Source organism: Mastacembelus armatus, chromosome 21 (genome assembly GCF_900324485.2).
Source record: "Mastacembelus armatus chromosome 21, fMasArm1.2, whole genome shotgun sequence".
Taxonomy (NCBI): Eukaryota; Metazoa; Chordata; class Actinopteri; order Synbranchiformes; family Mastacembelidae; genus Mastacembelus; species Mastacembelus armatus.
In genome coordinates, this window is record NC_046653.1 from 23,243,269 (window position 1) to 23,255,984 (window position 12,716).

General features: G+C 42.7%; 1 protein-coding gene across 2 annotated transcripts in view; it reads left to right on the top strand.

The window, feature by feature from the left end:
- The window catches only part of raph1a (Ras association (RalGDS/AF-6) and pleckstrin homology domains 1a), a 50,470-nt gene that overhangs the window by 14,730 nt on the left and 23,024 nt on the right, over positions 1-12,716 (top strand). For both annotated transcript variants that reach the window (XM_026295336.1, XM_026295337.1), the window contains exons 3-8: positions 9,088-9,222; positions 9,614-9,722; positions 9,820-9,959; positions 10,176-10,442; positions 10,598-10,750; positions 10,956-11,123. In XM_026295336.1, coding sequence (XP_026151121.1) covers positions 9,088-9,222; positions 9,614-9,722; positions 9,820-9,959; positions 10,176-10,442; positions 10,598-10,750; positions 10,956-11,123 — 972 coding nt within the window. The remainder of the gene's footprint in view (positions 1-9,087; positions 9,223-9,613; positions 9,723-9,819; positions 9,960-10,175; positions 10,443-10,597; positions 10,751-10,955; positions 11,124-12,716) is intronic.

Here is a 12,716-nt window from a genome sequence, read left to right on the forward strand (position 1 = left end):
TTTCAGGCTTCCTGTTTCTGTTCTTGGCTGTGATCTTACTTACACTGGTCTTTGGCGTCTGGAAAAGGTTTATCTGACATCAGGTTCGGGCATATTGTATAACATTTACCATCTGATCATGCTCCTAGTTGAGGCGTACTCAAACTACAGCATATTAAATATTTCCATTAACATCCTGTATGTCATTCATTCAGTAATATCAACAACTGGTAAGAAGAAATAAGGGCTGGACAGAAAGTCATGTAGATGTTTGTGTAGTGAAATCTAAGGTGCCACAAACACTAAAAATATAGAGGTGATGCTATCAATATATATTACATAGGTTTACCATTTCATTTATCAATGACCTTTATACAAAGTGCAGCAAAGGGAACCAAACCTAATCAGTATCTGCAGCTCTCCCCTTTGCCCTTAAACCAGCAGCAGGTCTCCCTGGTTTGACCTGACACAGTTTCTCCTGGTACTTTGCAGAACCTTGGAGAAGCTGCTGCAGTTCTTCTGTAGATTCAGACTATCGCAGTGTTTCTGTCTCTTCATGTGATCCCACACTGACCCCCATAGAGCCCCAGATCAGGGCTCTGTGGGGGTCAGACCATCTGCTGCAGGACTCCTGGTTCTTCCTCCCTCTGAAAATAGTTCTTCATGAACTCTAGTGGGTTCTTCATGGGCTCATTGTTCCACACAGTAAACCCGGGGTCAATCAGACACCTGATGGTGTTGAGTAATCACATCTGAAGTGCATAAACCTTATGTACAGTACTTGTCCACAAAGGATCCCATGTTCACAATTAGTCACTTGCAGCTTCTGTGTTTGTGATGCCTCTTTTCCATTTCTGTTGAGCTCTGGAAAACTAAATCTGCCTGTGGCAAAGGGCCCTGAAGTGAAAACTCTGAGTGTTGTAAATCTGTGGTTACTTCCAATTAATCCCTGCATATTATAGACAGAAGTCACACAACAGCCTGGTACGACCTAGTAGAAGGTATGACCTGATACCCTGTGTCTGTTGAGGAAAGTCTTTCTTTGATGGCACAGTTATAAAGAACGTTAGGACTTCATACTTTATTATTTAGGTTATTGAAGCTCTGTAAAATTATCAGGTTGTCCAGATGTCTTTACAAAAATGTTCTGCTGTTTTGTTTTGGTCAGTGAATTGCTCCAAAAAAGGCAAAATGAAAGAGAAAGAACAACTTTATTTGTACTTACATACATGTATACACCCTGTGATACCCAGACATGTAACGTTTTAGTGTGTTTATATTTGAATTGTAGCTGCTACCTGAAATGATTAGTTGATTAACAGCAAAATAACTGTTTTGATAATTGATTGATAGGTTTTGAGTAGATCTACAGTTTTCCTCTTCTGTCAGTGTTGACTTTGGGTTTAAACTGTTGGCTGGACAAAACAAACACTTGATGACTGTTTTACATTCTGCACAATCGATCAGTTTAGTGTCGTGTGCTGAACTCTACTGTAACTGGGGCAGTGAGTGATAATTTCTTATCATTTCAGGGAGGATGTGTTGAAGATAAATGTTTTTGGCTGTGTGTGTTTTTTTTTTTTTTTCTGTGTGTAACCATCTGGACGTGTTTGAACTTGTGTGGAGTTGTGTGTGTGTGCGCGTGTGTGTGCGTGTGTGTGTGCGCTTGCAGAGAGAACAGATTTTGAGGTGGTTTGGGAGCACTTTGTAGGGAATGTTGGTTTTTCTTTAAAGACGGTTCAGAAACTTTAGGAGTGTGTGTGTTTGTGTGTGGGATGCTGCCCTGTTATCAATGCCTGTGCTGTACTGGTCATATCAAAGTGGTGTGTGTGTGTGTGTCTATATATATTTATATATACATAAAGATATACACTCTGTAAATATACTCTGTGGTTTTGGGTGGTTATGACTGGCTCATGTTCCTACATTATAGGTTTGGGGATGTACTGGAAGCTGACAGCTTAAAGAGTAATGTCTAGTCATGATAAAACTGAACATGGCTGAATGAAGGCATCAGTGGAGCAGCTCACCAGGCCTCACACATACACACAAATACATGTTTTTGTTTGTTTGTTTATTTGTTTGTTTGTTTTACAGAAGATCCAATCCAATGCTCGTCCATTACGGCTCATTTCTTGGCATTGAACAGAACTACAATGGACCTTTTGCTGCACCTTGTACCCTTTTGGGAATAAGGGCATTGATAATGTTTTGCTGCAGTTTCTGTTTTGACAGAGGAGGTTAAATAAAAAATAGATTGTACGTCACAGCCGATTCACTGCGATAGCTTCCTCCATTCTTACAATGGTTCTTACAAAAGTCAGCACTGTCAAAATGGTCTGTTTGCAAATTCACATGCAAAGTTCAACTCAATGTAAATGATTAGTGTGGATTAAATATACGTGTCAGTGAAAGCACTGATTTGAATGAAATTCGTGGATTTTACTGCAAAATGTTGCTGATTTAAATGTTTGTGTGACTGGGCTTCTATGCAAAGTAGTAGAGATGGCTATGAACAGTTCCTGCCAACCAGAATTTAAACCCTCTAGTCTGGTGACAGCTGTGTCTCCTCTGGGGCCCCCCTCACGCTGGTTTTCACATTATTGGTGCCAGTGGAGGTTGGGCACAGCGAATATGATAGTTATTGTCTCAACTTTCCACCGACCCTGCGGAGCTGTACATATAGCTGCTCCACACGTGGAGCGTCATGTTAGCTTTCAGCCTCTTTGTGTATACGGGGACTTTTTTGGACCAGAGAGCCAACCTGGCAGCAGCCGTGACCTCTTTGTGAGCCCATTCACATACAGCAGAATCAACTTCCTGCTGCTTCTTGTTTGTTTCGTTTGGTGCAAAAATAGAAGTCATTTGTTCTGTCCATAAATCTGTGTGTGTGTGTGTGTGTGTGGGGGGGGGGGTATCTTGGTATCATATAACATGGCGGCAGCTGAGTACCCGTGGGATCTGCTGGGTCCGACCTCAGAGCTCAGATACACATCACGTACAGACATATATATATATGTACACAGTACATTGGTGTCTATATCCTTTATCTCATAAAATCAACATGCCAGACTCACACAGGGCCACCACCTTTATCGAACCTGCCCACATCTAAGTTTGTATTTAGAGTCAAATCCAGCAGAGAGTAGCTGTGCAGGGTAAAAATAAAAGCACAGTCTATCGCTGCCTCCCACTCTGCTCTGCAATAATGTCCCTTCCTTGTATTGAGCGATGGAGGCAGCTGTCGATATGAGGCAGAGAAACGAAAGGAAATGATGTAATCCGCGCTGCAGGTCTCTGGGGAAGTGATATCATTGTTGCTGGACCAGCAGGCGGTTTTTGCTCGTCCTCTGTTTCCTCTCTCCCTGCTTCTTCCTGTGTGATACAGGCTCAGCCTTTGTGTTTCACCAAACTGACTTCTCAGTCACAGATTTCCATGTGAAACGTTCAAACTAAGCCGCACAGTAAATGACTCAACCTGAGTAAAATGATGAAGGTGGATTTGTATGTGTCTGCTAATTTAATTTAAAAGTGAGAGACTGCTCTGACAGGTTGTTTGGATTAGTTTTCTTTACTTATTGGATCTTTGTAGTATCTGTGATTTGCAGGTTCTCCTTATTTTTCTCCTTGACCTCTTCCTTTCTTCTTCCACAACCAAAAATCCAAGGCTATGTTCTCGATTAGAAGCAGATATAAACTGTCTGGAGAGCGAGACTGTTTTTCAGCTGGAGTCGGTTCCTTTGTGCCGGGTCAGTAAAAATACTGAAACCAAAACGGATCAGGAAAGATTTTATCTACAATTCAGAAGGAAAACTCAAGCTGGATACCCCCCTTCAGTTTCTTCCAATAAGGCTATACAGGACAATACAAACAAACAGCACCTACACCTGATGCAGCTCTCTTTGTTCTGAGGATTTGAGTTCGTGGTATTTGAAAGAACTCTTGTTTCTCCTGTGTTGGATCCGTGTGATGAACTGGAGCCCTGGAACATCCTGAATGTCCACTTTGTCTTGTAGCTTCCACACATTGACTCCATTAGCTTGTTTCCAGGCTGGAGCACTGCATGAGCCAAGCACAGAGACTCCCACAGTAAGCATGTCTCCTGATGAAAGGGGGACCAGCAAGCATTAAACAGTTTCACTGCAGAATCCCTGTCTGACTTGGCAGCGCCTCAGGGCCCACACACACAAACAGGGGAGCTCCTGTAATTGATGTCACAGTGTGAATCCTCAGGCTAATCATGAACCCTGGTGGGACACAAGCACACGTCCTGAGTCTGTGTGTGGTTTATTTGAAGCATGTAGGTGAGTGTGAAAGATGATATCTGAAAGTATGTTGTAGTAAAACCATCTGTTTAATTTTATCTGGTAAATGTTTGTATGGTCAAACCTTGTGTGTGTGTGTGTGTGTGTGTGTGTGTGTGTGTGTGTGTGTGTGTGTGTGTGTGTGTGTGTGTGTGTGTGTGTGTGTGTGTGTGTGTGTGTGTGCGCACATGTGTGAGAGAAATATCTCGACTTGACTTGATTTTTTTTTTTTTTTTTTTTTGCCACAGGATCTGATTTATAGCTTTACTTCACAAAACCCCAACAACCAGCCCTAAAAGTGCGTGTGTGCGTGTGTGTGTGTGTGTGTGTGTGTGTGTGTGTGTGTGCTTGAGATGTCCTGATACGGTGCCGTGGGAACAGGCCACATTGAATGAACTCTGCAGGACTTTAAAGCCTTTTCTGTTGCTGTTTTGTTGTGGCAGCAGACCAGTTGAGGCTCCGTGTTGTGCTGTGGGAAACTGGGGGAGATGCCTCAGTGCAGATGCCTCAGTGCAGATGCCTCAGTGCAGATGCCCCAGTGCAGATGCCTCAGTGCAGATGCAGTGGGTTGCTCAAGGGCACTAAAGCAGCAGATGTTGGTGGAGTGAGGAGGGATGAGAAACAGCTGCAAACAGTGCAGTTTTCTTTTCAGTCTCTCGTCTCCTCATGTCTTTCCTGTTCTTGTCTCATCTCCTTTTCTCATTTCCTTCCCCCTTGTCTTTTGTTGTCTTAGCTGGTCTCCTTCCTTCTCTCCTCCTGGGTTTCCTCTTGTCCTCTCTCCTCTCTTCCAGCCTCCTCTCACCCTTTTTCCTACACTTGTGTCCTCTTTTCTTGTCACATGACTTCCAGACAAGACATATGAATCGTGAAGGTTTGAGGGGTCAGAAGTCAGAAGTCAGGCTTTGGAGGTTTTTAGGGTACGTGATGAGGTCTGTCTTGAAAAAAGATTTGATCTCCATGAGATTTCCAGGAGAATAAACAATCCGCATTTGTACGAGCAGGTGTGTCTGTACGGCTGCTGCACGTCGCTGCTGAAGGAAATGAGGAAACCGCAGTAATAAATTTTGTGTTTATTGCCACACTCTCCTGATTAAAGTGGAGGAGAGATGAGGTGAAGGATAGAAGGAAGTAGGAGGGAGCAGAATAAGGAAAGGTGAGGAGGAGGGAAAGAAAAAATGAAGTGGGAGGCATAAAGATGGGAGAATGATTGCATGGTTTTAGTCTGACAGGCAGGAGGAGTGTGGCTCCTGCAGCAAAGTAATGACTGTTTACTTTGGACACACACACACACAGACATGTTCAGCATCAGTGTAACCTGCTGTCTCAGCTCTCTTTGACTGAGTGCTGTGTCTCTTGGTATTCACCAGCGCTCCAAATGCATATGATCCTTTTTACAACATCTATGTTTAACTTTAGGTTTGATTTTCCGACAGTAAAATGCTGCTTTTCTGCACCGGCACGTCCAAGAAAACACGAAGATGAGGTTTGAAGATAGTCCCTGCTCAAGACAGCTTTATCATGTGATGAAGAAAAACAGGTTTACTGTTTACTCTAAAAACACAGCTCTATGCAACTACATTTCCAGGCCATGCTGAAATAAACTGCTGCTACTTGTACAGTAAAATTATAGGTTTTGTCAGGTGTGATAAAAAACATTAGTTACCTGAAACATGCAGAACTATAGAGCAGTCGTTTGAATCCAAACTATAATCCCTGTGCAGCACATGTATGTTTTTATATTGAACCTTTATCTAACCAGGTTGGATTCCACTAAAGTCTTAAAGGAGACCTGGTGAGGACGGCAGCATTTTCAGACAGGACAGGTTAACATTTAGCAGACAGGAAAAACAATCAACTGAAAGACAGTAAAATGCTTTGTGGAGACATTTAGAGCTTTTACTGATATTTTTCACGTCACACTTGCTCATTGTTTATTGTGGATTTAGGATTTTTTTTTTAACACATTTTCATTAGATTGGACTGACCTGGCATCTGTGAACAATGTCTTGAAGAAAGAACTAGTATAATTATAATTTGAGTCAACATAAGAAGAAGAAGAATAAATAAAACTGAATTATCACAGCCATGGAGCTGAAAGTGGCTGGTACGTTCTGTAACATTATGTTTTTGACAGTCAGTGTATTTACGTTTTCTTTGATTCTCAGATAAAGCTCCATCCACGGGCGCAAGTCGAGTTCAGATTCAGCGTGAACTGAATTTTCTTCTCATTTATTTTGCCGGAGTGGACTGTGCTGCGAAGAAAAAAGGTTCATTTGTTGGACTGGCTCGAGCCTCCGTCTGCATGGAAACAGCAGATTGTTGTACAAGAGTGCAGCTGTGAGAGTTTTCACAACGCTCCTCTAGTTCCTCAGCAGCCCCCAAACCACACACTCACACACTCACACACACACTCACACACTCACCCCATCCTCCAGTCTAAATGACAGACCTTGCTAACCACAGGGATCTAATTGTAGCACAGCTCTGCAGTGTGTGTTGTGTGTGTTGTGTGTTTTTCAGTGTGTTTGTGTGTGGGTGTGGGACATGCTGCTCTCTAATCTTGGGTGTATGTGCTGGTTAGTTGTCGCTCCCCAGAGAGGGACAGGGGGGCATGACAAAACGGCGACCCAAGAATAGCTCGCTGTGCCCCGGGCAATACTCCTGGGTCGCCTGGGTGGTGATGTGGTGGATAAGAGAAAAGGAGGCGAGAGCAGATAGAACGAAGGAGGAGGAGTAACTAGAGATGGGGAAAAGAAGGAAGGGTCTTAGGAAAGAGTTTATGATGAGATTGATTAGATTATTCTTGAAATTATATCATATCACACTCTTTTAGAAATGTCATCCCTTTTTTGTCGCCTGATATCCAAACACACTTCGACTCAGCAGGACGTTCATGTGACTGGGGAAGTTGTTTTATCTTAAAATCACTGGATTCAGGCGACTCTTGTTTGTCGTTAAGTTAACGGACAGCCTGATATTTTAGAACAATGATTGCACTGACTTTAAAAAGCTTTTATTTGTGTGTTCACATTAATAATTGGACATTTTAGGATGGATCTTATTTAAGCAGCTCTTACAGAGAGTTACATGGAGATCGATACTAGTCTCATACTCAGCCACTATCTGTTAACAAGGTGAAACGGGTGTCAGCAGCCAGGTGACTTATCTTAGTATAACAGCTGAAAACAGCTGATCTGGCTCAGTAGAGGAGCTGAAGTCGTTGCCTGCAGCTCAAACTCGAAGCCCAAAACGTACAGAACGTGGATTTTTCATGCAAAAGGCCTTTAGAAGGTGATTTTATCACCTCATATACGAGTCTTGCTGAGTTGACGGGTCAGTACTTGGTTCTACTGAGCCTCTAGCTGAGTAAATCATTTGAAAAGGTCTTTCATCATCTGCAGGGTGTTTGCTACTGGTTATCAACACAAAGAATTCAACAGCTGCTGTGTTTCTGTGTCTCTGATCTGTATTCCAGATTAAACCACAGTGTGTTTTCATAACTCGGTGTGTGTGTCACTGAATGATGGTTATTGGCGTCATTAATCACAATAACACTCCCTCCAGAAGTGTGTTGACTTGTTCTCAGTGTGGTTACATAAACTCTTTACACACACACACACACACACACACACACACACACACACACACACTGCCTCAATCTCTCGTAACCTTTCCCTGAATTTCCTTGCTGTGCTTCTCGCATTGTTTTGTTTTACATCAAGTGTATTATTATTATTTTTAGCTTGTGGAACAGACTGTTCAGTCTTCCTGCAGATAGAGGCAAAGGGCTGAGAAGTCAGATTGATTTCTTGACCTTGTTAACATTAACAAGGGGTTTTTTTTTTAAAAAAGTCTTTCAGTTGTTTAGTTATGAAATGTTCAAGATTATTTTAGGCTCCAAACAACAAGCCAGCTTAAAGTCAGAGTAGTTAACTCAATAGTCGATAGTCTGTAAAGTCATATTCTTTATCATCATTTTTCTGTATTTAAAATCTTGATCTGAAAAGTATCTAATAGCTAAAACAGATGAATATAGTGAAGTACAAGATTTGACTCAGTAGCATAAAATAAAAATACTCAATTAAAGGAGCATCTAATTGTATTTCAGTTTTTAGACTTGAATAAATGTTTTCCTTATTTTCCATCACGGGAATACTGATAATATTGTGAATTTCCCCAGTAACAGATAGATAGATCAATATGTGTCTATCCATATCTGTCTGTTTGTTTCTTTGTTCTTTGGCTTCAGTGTCCATGTCTGTGATAAGTCCTTATTTCTGCGAAACAGAAAAATCAAAGCTGCCTCCCAGTGCATTAAGTGTTGCATGTCTTAAAAGGAGGTCATGGCATATTTCAGGGAAAGCAATTCGATCTGCATCCTGTTTTCTTTATTAAATACAGCTGGAGTTTGTCTCTTTTAATGTTCCTGTGTCATTTTCTGTCCATTTCTGTTTCCATTAAAGCTTTTAACCTGCTGTGATCTGTCACAAACAGGCCTTTATTATTATCACTGCAAATCTGCTTTTAATTTAGATTCCAACAGGCTCAGAAATGTTTTAAGATGCCCCTGGTGTTGTACTGTGACAGTTGACCTCCTTGGGGTTGGGTGCTTGTCATGAGGGTCATCCAGTAGTTTAAACACCTTCTGCTCTTTACTTCAGAGAGAAATTATGTGAAACCAGGAAGTCTACATGTCTGCAGTGCAGATCAGGCTGCTGCCCACCAGGTGGAGCTGACAGGTCACACTCTGTAATGAAACTGCAGAAGAATTAACCCGTGTGCTGTTTCTTTTCTTTCTCCTCAGATGGATCAGCTGTCAGATGAGGAGGTGGAGGTCAGGGAGGAAGAGGAGGAGGAAGAGGAGGACAGTGATAAGGAGGACCAGGACCTGGATAAGATGTTTGGAGCCTGGCTGGGCGAGCTGGACAAACTCACACAGGTGAACACAAGAGCCAATGTGCAGTGTATTAAAATTAACAGATTTAATAGGATGTGAAGATCATTTGACACTAAAAGAGAAAGTGATCATGACAAATGAGTAAGCTGTGGGTTGTTTGGTGCTGAAATACAACAATCAGTCATTTAATCACAGATTTACCAAGTAAAAACACTAAACATTATTTACTTACAGCTGCTTTTGTCTGTTTCTAATTATTTTTATTAAATCCTAATTTTGTTGCTTGAATGAAAAGGCTTTTGAATATGACTCAGACTCAGACTGTCCTTGCTTGTTCTTTGAATGAGATGACAAATTTTGGTCACTGCAGAATAATCTGCCACTGCATTTATTTACACTGACACGTTCATTTTCTTCCCCTCTGTCCATCCAGAGCCTGGATGATGGTCGGCCAGAGTGCCCCCCTCAGCAGAAAGCTCCCCTCAGACAGGAGACCAACATGGCCAACTTTTCCTACAGATTCTCCATCTACAACATCAACGGTCAGACACACACACACACTTAAATACACACAGACACTTTAAATCCTCTGAGTTGACCAGTTAGTCTCACACCCTGCTGTGTCTGTGATGGCTGCAGAGGCTCTGAATCAGGGGGAGAACGTGGACCTGGACGCTCTCATGGCCGATCTCAGCTCCATCGAACAGGAGCTCAGCACCATCAACTCCAAACCCAACAGCAGTGGCAGCATGGCTCGGCTGGGCTTAACCGATACCAAGGTACATGCACCATAATGAGCACATGACGAGTCAGACGTTGGTTCAAACTGTGAGAGCAGAGATTATGGCCTTTGTTCGGCTGTGATGCTTTTAATGTTTATCACATGGTGACTTTTTCGGTTTCCTGTTTCTGTGTTCTTAGGATAACACCAAGCTCTTCTTTCTGTTTAGAAACGCTTGGTTATCTGTTTATAACCAATGTCTTTCTGTGTGCAGGTGCGTCAGAAACCTCCTGCAGGGCGCAGCAGCAGGCAGCAGCCAGCAGGGAGCGGTGGTGGTGGCGGCGGTGGTGGCGGCGGCGGTGGTGGCGGTGGCAGTAGTGGCAGTGTTAGCGGTGGGGGGGGCAGCAGCGGGGCGAGCAGCAGCAGCAGCAGCGCCAGGGCCTCACCAGCTGGCACTATCAGAACTCCCACGGGGCAACATGGGAGACCGGCGCTGGCTTCTAACTTCAGTCTGGACGACATCACCGCCCAGCTGGAGAAGGTATGGAAGTGAATTTTATTACACATAACGGATCTTAACACTGCATGAACTGTGCCCCAAGGTATTTTCACCTCAGTCGTTCACTGCCAACACAAACTCATACCCTTCAAGAGGACGAATGTGGAGATTTCTAAGCAAACCTTTACCCTCATCAGGCTTCTCTCAGTATGGATGAAGCTGCTCGTCAGACCTCCTCCCATTCTCTTAGCTCAGCCTCCAACTTTGCATCAGCCACAATGCGCCGGCCCGGCTCCTCTCAGCGCCATCATCGACGCACCGGATCAGTTGGCACGGTCAGCGATCACGAGGTACAGCCCACTAAACCTGAAACTGAGCTCAGTCTTTATTTACTTTGAGTTGTACTGTCCTTTTTCTTTTATTGGACCTTGGATTTGTATAAGGATAAAAACTTAAACTAAGAATTTAACTAATCAATATTTGGACATTATTAGAGTCTCTCCAGGTTTGAGAATGACTCGAATGACTGGTTTCTGACTTGTCACATCTCTTTAGGTGCGTTCGATTGTCCACTCCTCGCGCTCCTCTGTCACCTCAGCATCCGGGGTTTCCGTCAACTCTGCTTCTTCCATGGACTCGCTGGACAGCGTCCTCCGGTCCAGTGAATCGGACAGCCAGCAGCCTTCGGCTGAAGGAGCCAGTCACAATCATCACAACACAGAGGTACATGAATGAGTTGGGCTGTTAGCTCTAGCTAACTAGCGTCTTTAAGACACATGAACTAATATGCTAGTCAGAATTTTCACTTGATCCTGAGCAGGTGGATCAAAAAAAAACGATCACCACAGTTCACTTCATTTTCAGGCTTTTAGCAGCAGGTCTCATTAAAACCTGTCCCCTGACTGGGATTATGATTATGAAGAGATTACGTGCTGCAGATGATAATTGCATTTAAAATAGAGGAGTCTTTATTAGCATACATGCAGGTTTAGAGTGGGGACATCAATTGGTAAGAATGTAATTATATAACTAAATATAATGTAAATCAATTTTACATTCTCTAGGCTGCCAGTTGTTCTAATTCATCATAATATCCAAGTGGCATCTTTGGTGAACTAACACAACGTTTTCAAACCAGGACACAAAGCAATAAAAACAGAAATGAACTTTCAGTCATAATTCAGCTGCTTGAATGTAGGAAATGTGACTTGAAGATTTAAAACTCCACTTTAATAAAAATATTTGGTCCTTTAATGAAGATTTATTACTTTCAAAGAGAGATAATGGTCCTTTGACGCTGCAGGTCTAAAGATATTTTTAACACTAAATAGCGAGTCTTGTTTCCTACAGCTTCAAAACAATAGCTGGTCTTCAACAGTTCGCACTTTCTTACTTGTTGAGTCTTTTTTCTAGTTTCAGTTGTTTTAGGTTTCACGGCAGCAGTTGGTTGGCACTTCTTTCTGTGGTGCCGACAGTTTCTGCTGCTTCAGGCTGTGTCCTCGCTTCTTTAATGAGCAGAACTGCTCAGTTTCTCTCCCTGAATACACTGAGAAGAACAGCCTGGTCATAATCTTCCCTGAATCACCTACATAGTCAGATGTTTCACGGCGAACAGGACAAAACACCAAAAAAAAAAGCTCCTAACAGTAATTATAGTTGGTTTTCACCTTGAATTTTCCCTCAATCACTCTGTTATATTTGACACTGGAGGCTGTGAGGGGAGTTTAACCCCTAATCTTGTCATTTTAATGCCTTAGTCAACACAAAAACACAACCCAGTGAGCCGCACTGTGAGCACAAACCCTGTTCAGTGAGTAGGAAACTGGGTTACTGCTCCACTTCATCTCATGCACAAATATACACTACAGCACATCTGAGAGACGACATCCGAGAGAAGAATGAAGAGAGAGGAGGAATTAAAATTAAAATTAGAATAATGAGATGGGAGGCCAGGGTTGACTGTACCTGACAAAGCAACACAGGAAAGGTGGCGATATAAAACAGAAAACGAGGGCAGCAAGGAGCGACGCAAAAGAGTGAGGAAAGAGAACAAATCCAGAGAAAGGAGAGAGATAACAAAATGAGAGGACGTGATGTGTTTTTGCCCAGAGCGCTGCTCCCCAGAGTTCAGCTCATTAGGAACTGGGACTGCTGCAGTTTGAATCAGAGTCTTCTCTCCTCTAATGTTACTTCCTGAATGTCTGTTAGGGCCAGTAAAATGTTTTACTCACTAAAACTCACCCCTTTGAATTGTTATGGCACACTGCTGTCCTCAGGAGGAACAAATGATAAATAAATGGACTATTGATTGTCAGA